At 42.7% G+C, this 15,468-nt stretch overlaps 1 protein-coding gene across 2 annotated transcripts in view; it reads right to left on the minus strand.

The window, feature by feature from the left end:
• Positions 1 to 33: 33 nt before the first annotated feature.
• The window catches only part of tubgcp6 (tubulin gamma complex component 6), a 28,383-nt gene continuing 12,948 nt past the window's right edge, over positions 34 to 15,468 (minus strand). For both annotated transcript variants that reach the window (XM_083972944.1, XM_083972945.1), the window contains 15 exons: positions 14,891 to 15,040; positions 14,201 to 14,282; positions 13,559 to 13,647; positions 13,155 to 13,270; positions 11,958 to 12,096; positions 11,753 to 11,851; positions 9,937 to 11,650; positions 9,382 to 9,543; positions 7,262 to 7,430; positions 5,934 to 6,075; positions 4,494 to 4,688; positions 3,724 to 3,856; positions 2,794 to 3,007; positions 1,244 to 1,437; positions 34 to 523 (listed from right to left, as the gene is read on the minus strand). In XM_083972944.1, the coding sequence (XP_083829070.1) occupies positions 432 to 523; positions 1,244 to 1,437; positions 2,794 to 3,007; positions 3,724 to 3,856; positions 4,494 to 4,688; positions 5,934 to 6,075; positions 7,262 to 7,430; positions 9,382 to 9,543; positions 9,937 to 11,650; positions 11,753 to 11,851; positions 11,958 to 12,096; positions 13,155 to 13,270; positions 13,559 to 13,647; positions 14,201 to 14,282; positions 14,891 to 15,040 (3,690 nt within the window). In that variant the 3' untranslated portion in view covers positions 34 to 431. The remainder of the gene's footprint in view (positions 524 to 1,243; positions 1,438 to 2,793; positions 3,008 to 3,723; positions 3,857 to 4,493; positions 4,689 to 5,933; positions 6,076 to 7,261; positions 7,431 to 9,381; positions 9,544 to 9,936; positions 11,651 to 11,752; positions 11,852 to 11,957; positions 12,097 to 13,154; positions 13,271 to 13,558; positions 13,648 to 14,200; positions 14,283 to 14,890; positions 15,041 to 15,468) is intronic.

The following is a 15,468-nucleotide window of genomic DNA, read 5'->3' on the forward strand; positions in this document are numbered from 1 at the left end:
ACATTTTCCTTACGTATTTACACATCATTGGCATTTAATTTATGTGCACTCTACACAGCTATAGGCACTCCTGAGCATGGGAGACATTACAGTAGGCATTAGCATCATCTCAGTTACAACCTTTGGCAGCATACAAACTTCAGAAGCACTCTACAAGCATATGGTTCAAATTCTATACACTGATGTGGATTTAATTTCCAAATCCATGCCCTAATATACAGTGCAGGTGGGTTTATTCACATTTAAGTGAGACCAGAAGAACTTAATATATTACATACCGGTACATCTGATTATCTATATTTTGTCTTCTTAAATTCTTAAAATGCCAACACTGATGGTACACAGAGGTGCACATTTAACAAAGACTGTGTCTTTAGTAAAAATTGTGACATTAAGCTTCTGTCCAAATTAGACACACAGCAGCACTCAGCTCAGGAGTCTTTGTAGTAGTTGTTGAAGTTAATGCGAAGGAGGAAATCCTCGAGATGAGGCTGGTAGCCACGGTTAACCAGCTTGGTCACCACTGAGGAAACAAAGACATTTTTTAATTCTGGGTTTGCTCTAGCAAATTAAAACAACTTTGTTTTATCCAACACTAATTATCTACTCATGTATAAATAATCACAACAAGCAGGAAGAGCCTCATCATATCTAGACGTGTTAAAATTCTGTTTTAAATACCTCAGCCTCTCCTATAAATATAATAAATAAATAAACTTTATGTTTCTGCCATATGCAACGGATTTGCACAAAGTCGTTGGAAGCTACCTTAAGCTACAGTTTTCCTTAAAAATTCAAACTATTTTCTATTGCATATTTACAATTGTTTGGTCTAAAGTCACTTGGTTTAATCCAAAAGCAGCTCACCTCAACCAAAAGTTCCTGTCATACTCACACATACAATGTGTGAAGAGAAAATCATGAGAATGTGGAAGACAACCTAACTAATCTCCACCAATTAGAGTAGAGCTAATATAAAAAACTCAGAATTATAGAATTTGGCAACCATAAAAGAAGTGTTACTGACATAATTACATTTACACCTTTACTTAGCATATGTACTGCTAATAATATAATAATATCATTGAATATTGTTGAATAGATCTAATGTCTGAATGTGTAACCAAACTGCTAGATCAACATGTCTGAGAATTATTGCATCACAGTGGATTCAGAGCAGTTTCACAGCTTTAAATGTGTGTGAATACCTAAAAAGTAAAATCACATTAATCAATGTCCTTACCTTTGAAAAGAAAGTGAGAATAATACTTGAAAGTGTTGTACGACTGCTGCATGGCAATGAAGCTGGGGTGCACTGCCTCCCCCTGCTGGCTGTCCCAGGGCTGTGCGATCAGCTGCGCCCGAAACTTGAGGATCAGGCTGAAGATGCTGTGGATGATGTTCATGACCGGAGCCGCTTTCTCTGTCAGCAAACCCCTGGAGAGAGGGAGAGGGGAGAGTGCAAAGTTTAGAAACATGACAAGGAACTTTGAAATGACTTTTGAGATGGCCTGAAATTACACAGAGAAAAGTGTGGTAGTGACAACCCCTCCTAATGAGATTAAATCATTCATCGGGTTCAAGAGTTAGCCTAAGATCCAGCTGGAATTTAAATTAACTTGTTACGAAGAGGATGAATCAATTTTATATGAAATTATGGGTACAAAGTGCACTGCTTCGGCTTGCTGTGCATGTACAGAGCCTGGAGAAATGATTTTTTCTCCTCTGCCCTTTTCTGCCGTTTGTGGTACTGCAGCCGAAAAATCCTGCTGCTTTCAATTTGAGTTTTACTGTCTATGTAAAAAGCTGACAGCACCCTGGAGAACACCTTTGACAACAAATTGGTTTGAGTCCCACTTTATGTGAAGGGCCCGAGGTCCCAAAAAGTTGCACCCAGGAAGGCTACATTTATTGATTACTATCCGGATTTATTGAATAGTCCAAAGCTGATGATTAAACGGCCGACATTTATTGTTCAAGAGATTTCTCTGCATTTCCTTTAGGCTGAGCGATTGGACAAAATAATATATTTTCATACCAACAGGATATTTCCTGACTTCTGAGTCCTGACCCAAAAGATTAATCAAGAACAATAATGACAGATTACTCAATGATGACGATAATTGCACCAGACTGGTCTACAAAATATCAAATAATGAAAATTGCCCACGATTATTACCCAAACTGTATTACTAATACTATTTTTTTCAACAATCGAATAGTAGATAATCAATATCTTATCAAAAAAGGCTGAGACCACCAGTAAATACTCACCTTTGATGAGGTGGGACCAGAGAATTTTGTTTTTGCTGTTACAAATGATGAATTAGTTGCCATATCATTTGCTGTTACATTATTATTTAATAAATCAAATTCTAAATTGTGTTCAACACAAATTTTGGAGCAAATGGACCTGAACCTTACTGAGTCCAAAGGAAACGTGAGAAAACAAGTCCTGAGTGAGACTGAAACTGCTTTCTAACTGAAGCAGAATGAACAGATGATGTCGTTCTGTGTATACAACATGTACTTGTAGTTTCTGTTGTTTATACACACAGACTGTGCTCTCACATATGGCGTGGACGCTAAATGCTGGTAACTCTAAATACATGGAGCTGTGTTCATTGAAAAAAGCTGAACAATTCAAAATGTATTGGATTCAGGGAGAGATTTGGTTTCGTTCCAAATCGTCTACTCCTGGAATAAAATCAATCATCCATCAACTATTCTGTGCACAGAAGCAACAAACAAGCAAACACAGTAAACACAGACGTGCACAATGCCGGCGCTCACCTGAAGATGGCTCTGTTGAGGTAGTCTGCGTGTGTGCGGTGGATGGCGTCCAGGTCGCTGGCAGTGGCCAGCTTGGCAGTGAACTCGCTCCAGGACACTTGCAGGATCTGGTTTGCGATGTAGCCCTGAATCACCTTGACAAAGTGCTGCATCTCGTGTCTGTAGAGCTGCAGCTGGCGAAACTGCACCGAGCGGCCTGCACCTTTCACCAGCGCTGAGGGAAACAAAGATGGGAACAAGTCATGATCTGTTTACAAAGGACGGAAAATAATAATCACATTCTAGTTACTGACTCATAAATGTGGAGATTTACTGTTTTTTTTTTTAAATCACATCATTGTGAGTAGTAAGCATCTGTGGGCTTCTTTTTGTGCTCTGGAAACCTTACCGGCATTTTTTCATTTTTTTTACTTTTAGTCTAAAATCAATACGCATGAATTACTAATGAAAGTAACTGCAGCTATGGTCAACATACAGACTGGCAGGCCTTTGTTAATTGTTTTCTAATGCAGTTTGGTTTTTGACTGTGGCCATTTAACCATATGGTTGAAAAAAGCATTCTCAGTCAAATATTAACAGCCACATTTGCCTCATATGATCAGTAATCTTAATATTACAATCACTAAAGTTTACACCGCTCTAATAACTTAATACTTTGTTTTTCCCCATCAGGAAGTCCATTTACGTAGTCTCTGCTCAGGCTTTTGCTGATCAATAATATGTTAACCACTGAAGCTCATAGCTCTACAACACTCCCACTAGTGTAAGTTGTGCGTTGTATAAATAAAACATAAAGGAATTGCAACATTCCGCCCTATGAATATTTCATAAACACGAAGCACGTGAGGAACGGAAGAATCTTAACTCTTCCTTCTAGGAGATGATGTGGAGTCCAGGCTCAGCCCGGATCAGCTGCTCTCATCTTCTCACCTGTTCTCTTGAGGTGGAACCAGACATCGCGGAGGCTCCACACCATGTGTTTGAGCTGGAGCAGGAAGGAGAACAGACGGTTGTACTTGTTCATGCAGCTGTCCGTGATGATGATGTTCAACGGCCAGTCCACCTGGGAGATGACACGGGGGAGGAGAGAGACGCCAAAGCAAGAAAAAAAAAAAAAGTGTGTGAGGGTGTGAGTGCAATTGAGTGTGAAAGAAAGCACAGGAAAAGAGAAAGCAGAGTTGGGAAGAACAGGTAAAGGGAAGAGTGACAGATGAGGCGATGGGAGGTGTGAACACAGAGACGTTGATAAAGGAGGTGAGAGGATTGTGAAGGGGAAGACAGAGTGGTGAGACGTGGGGGGAGAAACGAGGAGGAATGTGGAAAAGATGTTTGGGGAGAGAGTAGCAAAATACATGAAGCAGGAGATAAAGGAAGGTGGGGGAAAAGGGAAGGATTTAGGAAAAGCAGAAGATGGAGATTCAACAGGGGGAGACATGGACATGGGTCAAGAGAGAGATGGAAGATGACAAACACAGGTGTGAACCAGAGCAGAGGACAATGTGTGCAACATTAGTCACTGTGTATGTCATTCAAAAAAACACCCAACTCCAATCAATCTATGAGGTTCAGCCACTAATTTTCACACCCAGAGCAGTTTGTCAAAACATGACAGGTTGTCACATTGGAGCTGCCACTCATGCTGAGACAAGCACAACTGCTCAAGTGTACACACACACACACAAACACACACACGGCCTCACCTTGTAGCGGAGCTCCAGGCAGTTGAGGGAGTCGGGGGCGTGGGGGTGGAAGGTATCGGGGAGGTAGCGCAGTGCGAAGGTGAAGTTCCCGGCTAGAGGGCTGTCCCCGTGTAAGCTGTACTGCAGGGCCTTACTGAGGATGGAGTTCAGGACCAGGGGTGTCAGCAGCTCGCCGGGAGTCTGCCCGCTGCCCATCTGGGGGAGGGGAGGGGGGGGGGCGTCGGATGGATGAATATTTCCGAAGGTCAAAACAAGTGTAACTATTCCTACCCTACACCTGTCTTTCGAATGTGCTGTCAGGGCACAGAACTTGGCAGCTTGTCATTCCAAACAAACACTACAGGTAGCTGATTGCGATGATTAGTTCCCCCCTTCCAGCTGACGAGTTGTGCTAATCAGTGAGATCAGCTGCTGTAGTCTTTGGCTGGAACAAAAACCTTCTGTTTCATGGGCCTCATGAGACAGATGTACACGGATGTTTCTGCAGAACAGCACCAAGGTGGGAGCGAAAAGATGTGCTTGTTATTTCACACCGGGTAGCTCGGGCTTTGACATAAGTAGAAATCTGGCAGCGATTCATCTCTTGCTACACAAACAGGCACAGGGAGGAATCAGATATAGAATGCTAACAAGTTTAAGCATCAATAATGCTTCAACCTTCTGTACAGTAGCTTTTAATTATTCAGGGCAGCACAATAAGCTGTTAACACTAGCGAGGAGTTGCTTATATACACATCCAGAAGATGTGAAGCAACAATAACATTCATTTTCAAAACATTTGCTTTCCTTTTTGCTCTGTTTTGGTTTCCACCAGCGCTCAACTGCTGGGGTAAATATCCACTTTTTCGTAGCTGCTCTACACTCTACACTGTGCTTCACCTGCTTGTCAGTCTGCTGTCAGCATGTACAGTAGTGTACACTGGGTTTTTTAGAGCTTTGTTGCTGTAAATAGCTGAAAACGGCGCTGACAAAAGCTGTGACAGAACCAGTACATAAAGTTGCAGGTGGCAAAATGAAACAAAGCAACAAAACACAAAGCATCATAAACGCCTCACGGAGCCGAGAAGAGCTGCAGATGTCACATGGAGTGTAGAATTACATATTTCAGGTGTTTTTCCAGGCAATGACACATAAGTGACTTCCTGTAGAGACGTACTGCTGTTATAGCACATACATGTGTAAATTATGTGTACTCTATATCCGGTGTTAAAGGGTTAACTGAGTCTATAGTCTGGCTAAAAGGAGATAATAGTGAATACCTGCAGTGCTGATCATTCAAAACACAGTTCAAGTTTAAACCATGTTGACAAGCCCATCTGACCTTGTTCCAATATGTCCTTTCTGTTCTTGCCTAGAATGCAATAAGCTGAGGAAAAATACCATATGTTACCCTATCCTGATTACACACCACCGACATCGGCATTTCTGAAAGAACGTCACCTTTTCAAAGATCAGATCGCTGAGGGACTGTGCAAACTCGCCGTCCTCCATCAGCAGGAAGTGGCGCAGCGCCTCAAAGTGTCTCTCCACTCCCAGCTCCACAAAGAAGTAGTCCACCACTGCCTTGTTCACCAAAGATACACTGGGGATGGAAGGTGGAGGAGAGAATGACCAAGATAAGCAGAGAAACGTTTTGACACAAAAATCAGGAGTGAAAATGATGCTGACTTGCAAATTTGATATGGGTTGTAGAAATGATAGATATCAGCTCTGAAGAAAGCTCGGGGAATATAACAGTGTATGTGTGTGTATGTTTTTTTTTTTTACTTTTTCGAGGACTTCCTCCGTTCCATTACTTTGAATTATTCCTGAGTAATTTACATTTCTATAAAAGTGGGATTTAGGGAATATTCCCTTTCACAGAAAAGTCAGCAGGGGGAGATAAAAATGGAGTTGAAAATCTCTGCACAAACTCCACTGTGTCGTCTAAGCATGGGATAAAAATGTGTTAATAAAAATTTAGAGTTATGAATACCAACGCTAAATATACTGCACCCTCTCCATGTGCAGAAAGGGATGAGAAAGCCATTTCTTTACCCACAAAGGCTAAACTGCACAGTGTGCAGAAACATTGTAGTTGAAGACTGACAAGCTTGTCTTGAGTTCTGATGGAATTTCAAACAGAAAAAGGATCCTTGGCTGATGGCACGTAGTAAGAATTTTAATTATTCCTGCAGTGCAGAATATGCACTTAGCTACAGTTTAAGTGGCCTGAAGTAGCAGAGAAATAGCACGAGATCAGTGAAAAACCTCACACCTGCATTTCTATTAAACACAGGATTTGGCTTTAAGGGTAAAACAAGCACATATCTTCCTCAGACACTCCAAACTTGTACGTGTAAACAAAAGCCCCATTTACACAGCCTGCACATGGCAGGAATGCAGCTCTTTAATCAGCCCCTCCGTTCTGTATAGAAAGGTATGACGACGGGATCAGTGGGTGGTGAGGGGGTGAATGTCGTTCTGCTGTTGGGCCAACAGTGAAGGTAGTCACAGAGCCAGATCGACATCTGTGTAAAAGGGGAAAGTCGGCATAGAGGGACAGATGCCAGTGCTGCTGTGATACATGTCACGCCTGTGATTCTGGAACAAGGGCAAAAAAGAAATCACACACTGGGGCAGCAATATGCCGGCTTTGTTTGGTTCAGTGTAGACACGCAGAACCGGCATAATGAGGGGTTTTGTCTCAACAGCAGTGGGATCTTTTTTTTCTTCTTTTTTTTAAACGACACTAATAACCTACAAATAGCTTTCTTTGGGAGACTCACTGTGTGATGAGCGGGGTAGTGACAGAGTGTTTTATCAAAACTGGCAGGGAAACCATCTCGCTGAGTTGAACCGAGGTGGTGTCTGTGGCTCTGCGAAGTGTGGGGTCCATAGGAAGGCCCCAGGGGCCCCGAGTTACTTGCTTCAGCAGCTGACACTCGGGAGACGAAGCTGTGAGAGAGGGAGATGAGAGGTGTGCTGCTGAATAAATATTACCCTCAGACGTGCAGAAAACAGGGCTGTTTTACATCTTGGAAAGAAAAAAGTAATAAGTACGGTGTAGTCACATGAAAAAGAATTTGTTTGAATGGATAATGCAAAACAAACATCTGACATATTTATTCAATGATTTAATAATACAGACCTGAAAGAATCAATCTGTAATTTTATTGGTAAGATGCCAAAACATTTTTTTTCCCTTTTTTCTCAAATGTGGTCGGTTTTCTTTGTCCCCTGTTAAATTAAACTAAATACTCTATGGTTTTTGACTGTTATGTGGGTCAGACTTTTTTTAAAAACATTTTCTACAATTTAATTAAATGGATAAAGAAAATAATTATTTCACAATGAAAATAACTGCTACTTGCAAACATACATAAATCCAAGCCCTCCACATCTTCCTGACAACTAAAATACAACATAGAAGCTTCACAATGGATACTATTTACTGCAAACAGTTATTTTGTCCAATATCCCTCTATATTTATAGTAACACTCCCTAAATAATCAGGGCTCTTGACTTTGATCAGTGGTGTGGAAGATGTATTCAACAGAGTAGATTCTGATTGATTTCATGGAGACCCTGGAAGCCGGCATGAATAATAGCAGCGTGACTGAACCACAAATGCAGAGTGAAAAAGACAGGATATTACTTCAACGAGCCATGATGCATCCCCGCCAAACATAAACCAGACTTAATACCTTTATGAAATATCACTGCTTTTTATGCAAGCCCTGTGTATGCTGATGGAGTAAATATTGAACAGCCTCAAGAAAACGCCTCACTCATGAACATGTTAAAATGCTTTTTTAAATTCATATGAAGCACACTCCACCACTGTCTTGTGTATAATTTTCATTTTTCTGCAAAAATGACCTGACCTATTTCATAAAATGTCTCGTAAAGTTATTTCTTAAGGTACAGTCATTTTCAGGGCCACACATGGCTTCAGTGCTCCACATACTGTGTATAGTATGTAATTTCTAAGCACAAGAAAAGGCTCCAGCAGACTATTTTCAATACTGCTTTTGTAGTCTATGATAAAAGGATCAAACACACCAATAAGAGATAAGATTATTTCATTTTGTTCAGTCCATCAGTAAAATTGTTTTCTGATAAACTGAAATGAAGCTTTAAATCGAATTAAGCCTTCATTTGCAGAAATTACATTAATGTGGGTAACCAGTGACCAATACCCTTAGCCGAATAACTCACTCACAAAAGTCTGTTCTCTCCTTGTTGATTGAATTCCAGTCCTAAGGTTTTCTGTTGTCCTACATAACTGCATTCAACTGGGGTTCCTCAAGGTTCTGCATCGGATCCCTTTCAGTTGTATTTTACAGCTCTAAGCAGTTATCTGTACATACACTGTATCTTTTGTGCAAATGATAGTCATTGAGTTCTAAAGTAACACACACAACTGAACTTCTTTTCAGTTCTTGAACTTGAAGACATTTCACCTCTGATCTGAAGTGAAAAGAAGAAAGAAGGGAAGGGAAAATATGTCCAGTTGCCTTGAAATCCAGCAGTTGACATGACTACCATGCCCTGGATGACTGAAAACATACCTAGATGGATTGTACAATGTACATTATGGGGCTTGTGGATGCCTGAGAATAAATTATATTTTTTCTCTGCTGAATAATGAGCCTGGTATCCACCAACAAATGTGAACAAGGACAACTGGGCCATTGTTTTAGCCTGTCAAATACATCAAGTACACTAGGCTCAGTTCTGTTTTCATCAAGTAACAATCCAAGTTTACAATTCAGAAAAAAATAATGTCTCATTTCTTATCCATTCCATAAAATGTAGACACTACTGTTCCTAGAATCTCATGTCTGTAATGTACAAGGTTTTTTTTTAAAAGTGGACTTTCTTGAGTCTTCTGATTAAACTCACCCATTAGGTTGTAGTAGTCTTCATAGTGTTCCACCTGGTACTGAGCAGACAGAGCCAAGAGGTATTCCTGCTCAGACTTTTCTCCAGGGGACAAACCGAAGCTAGCTGCCCAGGACCCCATGCCCTCGACCAGATGCTCACCAGGGCTCTCTGACTTGGAACCTGAAGAGACATGGGCAGCACAGTTTTCAGTGACAACTTTATTTATTAGGAATTATTCTAAACCCCAAAAGGTTAGAGCAAAAAAGCTGACACATTTATATCTTCTCTAAAAAACATTGGCTTTTCAGACACTAATGCATCATCAACTGACACAAATCTGAATCTATACACCAACTAGAACTGAACTAGCTGAATAAGCAGTTAAACCACGGACAGAGAATTGCCAACTCTTTAGTAAATTAATTTCTTTGCATCATTAAGACTTGGATATCTTAGTTTTGAATATGAGATTATAACTGGAATTTTTGTTTATCATTTAAATTAATCAAATAATCACTTAATAATCATCAGAAAGTGAACATTTGTTAGTTGCAACTCAACAAAATGAAGTACCTTTGTTATCTTCGTGGTCCTCTGTTTTCTCTTTGCTCTTCACCACACATCCAACTCTAAGTGAAGAATCTGAAGAGTGGCCATAAGCACTGCCTGGGAGCACAGAGAGCTGTGGCTCTGTCCCCAACACCACACAACCTACACCCAGAGTGGAATCAGAGGAGTGGCCGTAGGCACTGCCCGGCAGTGGTGAAAGAAGTGGTCCAGTTTGGGTCACAACACATCCACCGCCTAGGTTTGAGTCTGAAGAATGACCATAAGCGCTGCCAGGCAGAGGGGCATGTTTGGGTTCATCTCCGGAAACGACACAACCAGTACCTAACGCTGAGTCTGAGGAGTGACCATGAGAACTTCCAGGCAAAGGGGGCAAGGCTGGTTCAGCTCCTGATACCACACAGCCTGTCTGAAGCATGCAGTCTGAAGCGTGCCCGTGCTTACTCCAACGAGGTCTTGCTTCAGATATATTGGACACGAACTCACCCACTTTTATATTAGAGTCAGAGGAGTGACCGTGGATGCTCGGAGAAGGGAGTGGCGCCACAAATTCTGAAACATTTTCCCCAACTTTGATATGAGCGTCTGAGCTGTGGCCGTGAATGTTAGGGGAGGGAAGGGGGGCAACTACATCTGGAACAAGCTCCCCGACTTTGATGTGGGCATCAGAGGCGTGACCGTGGATGCTCGGCGTCGGGAGAGGGGCGACGAATTCTGAAACGTTCTCCCCAACTTTAATGTGAGCGTCTGAGGAGTGACCGTGAACGCTGGGGGAAGGCAGAGGAGCATCGACTTCAGAAACAAGTCCAATCTTGATGTGGGAATCTGAGGAGTGACCATGGATGCTGGGTGACGGCTGAGGGGCGGCAACATCTGAAACCATCTCTCCGAGCTTCAGGTGGTCACTGGAGACATGACTATGAATGTCTGGCAAAGAAATACCAGCTTTATCTTGAGCGTCTTGAGCGTTTGCCTCGAGCGATGTAGCCCCTCCACCATCAGAAACACTTGTCTTTGCTCTGTGGTCACCATTATCAAAGCCTTGTCCTGGTTCAACAGTTTGATGCTCATCTTCTTTTACCTCTACTTTACTTTTCAAATCCCTCACTTCAGTCATCTGTTCTGCTGCGGCTGCACCGACTTCCTGCTTGTTGTCTCCAGTTGAACTCCTCTCATCTACTGGCTGCACTGAGGATTGAGAGGTATGTAGGTTAACACTGGCTTCAGATGTGTTTATGGGCTCCTCTGTGGTGTCTTTGCCAAAAGGAAAGCTGGATTTGGAGGCCTGACCAAAGGGGCTGGCTGTGGGGACATTTTCCTGGACTTGAGGCATATTCTCTCCTATCGGCATTTGTGAGAGAGAAGCCTGGTTTTGAATCGAGTCGAGCTGGACTGCAGGTCCCCATCGGGGGCGGGGTGGAAGCGAGGCTTGGCCGGTGATGCCTTCGAGCGGACTAAAAGGGGCACTGAAGTCATAGTCGACTAGTTTTGCCGTAGGGCACACCTCGGGTAGGTCCGACCCGATCTCCTGTAGAGCCTGATCCACTTGCTGACTGTCAGGATTCGGCAACTTGGGGAGAAAATCGTTGATATCGATGTCTTCGGAGATTAGGGCGGGGTCTACTGTGAGGGGGCTGAGGGTGGATGAGGTTGGGTCATGTGGCTGCGATGATGCAGCATCAGGTTCTTGTGTATCAGCTGGCTGCTCTCCAGACTGCTCCTGGGTGGGAGATTCTTGTTAATATATGTGAAGATATTCATTTGCATTTTAAAAGCGCATTAAAGAGGAAATCTGAGTTAAAGAACCCATGTGTTGTCGTACCAGTGTTGGTTGCAGTGCAGTCTGTTGTGCTGCGGGAACAGATTGCAACACTTCCACAGGAGGTCTCACATGGCCTAAGGGATATTTCTCTAGCATTGCCTGGAAAAAAAGAAGTCACAATAGCTTCGGTTAACATTGTGTAATCTCCTCAGTCAAATTAACCTCTTCCTCTGTGCATGTTGCTCCATGATAATTTATAACAAACCCGAATGTTCAGCCTGTCGTGGATGAAGAACTGAGCACGGGCATCGTCGAGTCTCATTCGCTGCACCCTCCACATGGCCCGTCTCTCTCTGCGGGCGGCATCCTCTGACAGACGGCTATACTGAGCAATCAGCTCCTTCCTGAGATTTGAGTGCATTAACAAGTCGTAAGAGAAGCATGTAACAAGTAAATCATTTAGCGGAAGGTCTTATTCAGAGCAACTTGCAGCGAAAGCAGGAAGGAAAGTCTAGGAAAGTGTCAGGCACATGGAGATGGGACGTGTGACTGCTGAGGATTAAAGGTGCAGCTTTTAATTCGTACTGTAGGATTGTCCCTTTTCCCCATTTTACTATTCAGCCATCAGGTAGCTTAGCTGCACTCCGGTGAGATAAGAGCAGCAAAATATCAACGTACATTCATAAACATGAAGATTATCCTCCTAAAAACAGCTTGGGCTGATATTCCATAGCAGCACACTATAAATACTCTATTATTTGAATATTGAATAATTTATATTCACCGCTTTATATTTATATTTGAATCTGAGTGCAATTATATTTAAATCTGAGAGCAAATCATCCTTATGAAGGACTGTGATAGGCATACTGGCATGCCTTGTGTCATTTCATGGTGTGTAATGGCTCTGAATTCAATTTGAGCAATTTCCTTAACCTCTTGTCAGCCACTTTAATGAGCTGTAATCGATTAATCAGCAAAGGTCTGTTAAAAAAATGAATAATAAAAGCGTTATTACTCCACCTGATGTGAAATATTTTCCAAACACATTCTAAATGAAGTTAGTATTTCAATTTTGAATCTTTAATGGCGCACAAGTGGAAAGGTAAGTGGCTGGATGAAAGGCTGCAGATGACAGGTGCTAACAACAGCTTTGGTAAACTCTGATCCTCAACACGCAGTCAACCTCAGTGGCAGCTTTCAGCCATGGCCTGGAAAGCCACACAAGCTATGTTCGCATTACAGGCTCTGTTAACATTTGCTCATGCCGCGGCATAGCAGTTTTCCCAGTTGTATGGAAATCCGGCTCGAGTCCAGCCAGTGACAGATCCAGCAAATGTGGAGCTGATGTCCCATCAAGTACGAGTTAATATATTCTGTATAAAATAAAATCTTAACATAGATTAATCAATCATCAATAAAAGATTAACACGTCTGGTCGGGGCTGTGAAAGCAGTCAGACCTGGCTCTCTGCTCCAGCTGCTCCTCCAGGGCTTGTAGTCTTTTCTCTCTATCCCTCAGCTCCCTGGCAAAGCTGAAGTCATCCTCCTCCTGCCTTTTCTTGGCTGCACTTCGCCACTGGTACCAAACACAAACACAAAAACACACACACACACACTCCATTGCTTTCAGCTTCTGAAATGAGGCCACAAATGCTGTAGCTGAAATGTTTATATATCTAAATTTTTGTTCACATCTTTTTCTTATCCTCGGAATTCTTCGTCGGGCTTTTGACATCTAATTATTTTCTAAATATAGATGATGAGAGACTGCCTGGAGACCTTCTCTTACCATCTTACGTTTTTCATGCATATCTCTCATAAACACATGTACGCAGCAGAGCAGCTGTAGAACACACTTTCCTACCTCTTGCTCCTGCTCCAGGTGCTGTTTCAGTTCCTCAAACAGCTCCCTCTTTCTGGCCTCTTCAGCCAGACGCTGCGACACCTGGCGCCCTACAGGAGGCAAGGGAGATAACAGTGGGCTGCTTACCCTCCCACGTAGAAAAATACATAACATCTCAGTCTCTCCCCACCCCTCTCCCTCTCATGCACACACACACACAGACGGACACACACGGAATAACATCACCATCTGCCTCACGCAAACACACAAATAAGCCAAGATGCAATCGGAGCATCAGGCCAGACATTTCCCCCAGAACATTCCAAACCATCTCCCCTCCCAAACTTTACCACGCATCTTTTGAAGTAATAAACGATGTGAGGAGTTTGTTAAACTGTGCAAAAAATAATTAGATTTATCATGCCTGTCGTCCTGAAAGCTGTTCAAAACATTCCTCGGTATGCGTCTCCGGTGCTCTCCGGAGAGGAACGAGCGGAGCTGAGGAAAGCTCTCGTGGTCAAGAGTCCACGAGCAAATGTGGGATGCAGGTATAGAGGGTATTCTCAGCAGGGAGGTGGTGTGTGCATGTACGTAAAGCATTGTAAGAAATTATACTCCCACTGTGTGTGTGTGCGTGCGTTTGTGTGTAAATGTAACACTGACCGCGGATGCTCTCCAGGGTTTTGGCTGCTGACTCCCTGACCTGATTGATCAGCTCCTGGCGTGCCTGCTCTGTACGCAGGGCCTAACAATAGACAGACAAGAAATCATCATTAACAAAGATCTATCCACCTGCCCTGTAGCTCACCTCTCCTTCCCGGCCTCTGCCAGTCAGCACAGCCGGCAGCACGCACTACACAGGCCATACAAACCAGGGTGTTACACTAAATCATGCGGCGTACAAGCCCTAGACTTCAGATGTATCATTTTAATGACTTGCTGCTGAAATTCTCAGTACTTGAGGGGTAATGTCACAATCATGGATCATGTTATGTATTAAAAAAAAAGAGAGAAATGGAAAAAAAGGAGAAACTCCTCTCTCTTTATCTTAAGGGACTATACCTGTATAATGACTTGTCTTACTGCATGTTTGTCTTCCCTCGCTGAAGTTCAGGCTCTCCTTGATTTTTTTTTTTTTAAATCCATTAAAGTCAGCTAGCTCAGACTTTATTAAGGTAATTTACCATGTTGACCAGAATGTCTGCTCACACCGACTGCACATAAAACACATTCTTTCACCTCGCTGTAAATGATCAAAAATGTTGTCAAACACAGCTAAGTGATATTAACAAGCTTCAGAAGAAGATATGGAAGAAAGAGTCCGATTGGATCGATATGCGCGCCTCTCAGTACCTGCTCCTCCCTGCTGATGGCGCTGTGCTTGGCAATCCTCTCCATTCGTCCACGATACACCGCACAGTCCCTCTCGATCTCCTCCACCTCCCGGAGGGAGAAGGTGACAGCTATGCGAGGCGCCGGCAGCTCCGACCAGCAGATGTAGTGCTGTGGAACAGAAAATCAGCACTATAAAATAGACTCACTGCTTCACAGTGGCAAGAAAATCAACACAAACCCTATGGAATTACAAGATTTACTGCACTGATCGGTCATAAAATGTGATCTAACCTTCATCTACATCACAAGTTTAGACAAACATAATATGCTTAAGTCAATATTACCCAAACAAATGTAATCTTTCCTGTTTTTATTGAACAAACTCATTAAAGGGATAGTTCAACATTTTATCAAATTCACCTCTTGCCATAATCCCTATAGTCATAGCAGTAGGTTCATTACCTTTAATTGTCAGTGCATGTTATTTCGAGATCTGTGGGGCAGAGACACGAGCTGCTCAGTGAACACAATGGAGGTGAACGGTACAGGTCCCTTGTCCCTCATCAAATACACAATCCAACAACTCCAAATTGCTC

This window comes from Trachurus trachurus (genome assembly GCF_905171665.1).
Source record: "Trachurus trachurus genome assembly, chromosome: 6".
Taxonomy (NCBI): domain Eukaryota; kingdom Metazoa; phylum Chordata; class Actinopteri; order Carangiformes; family Carangidae; genus Trachurus; species Trachurus trachurus.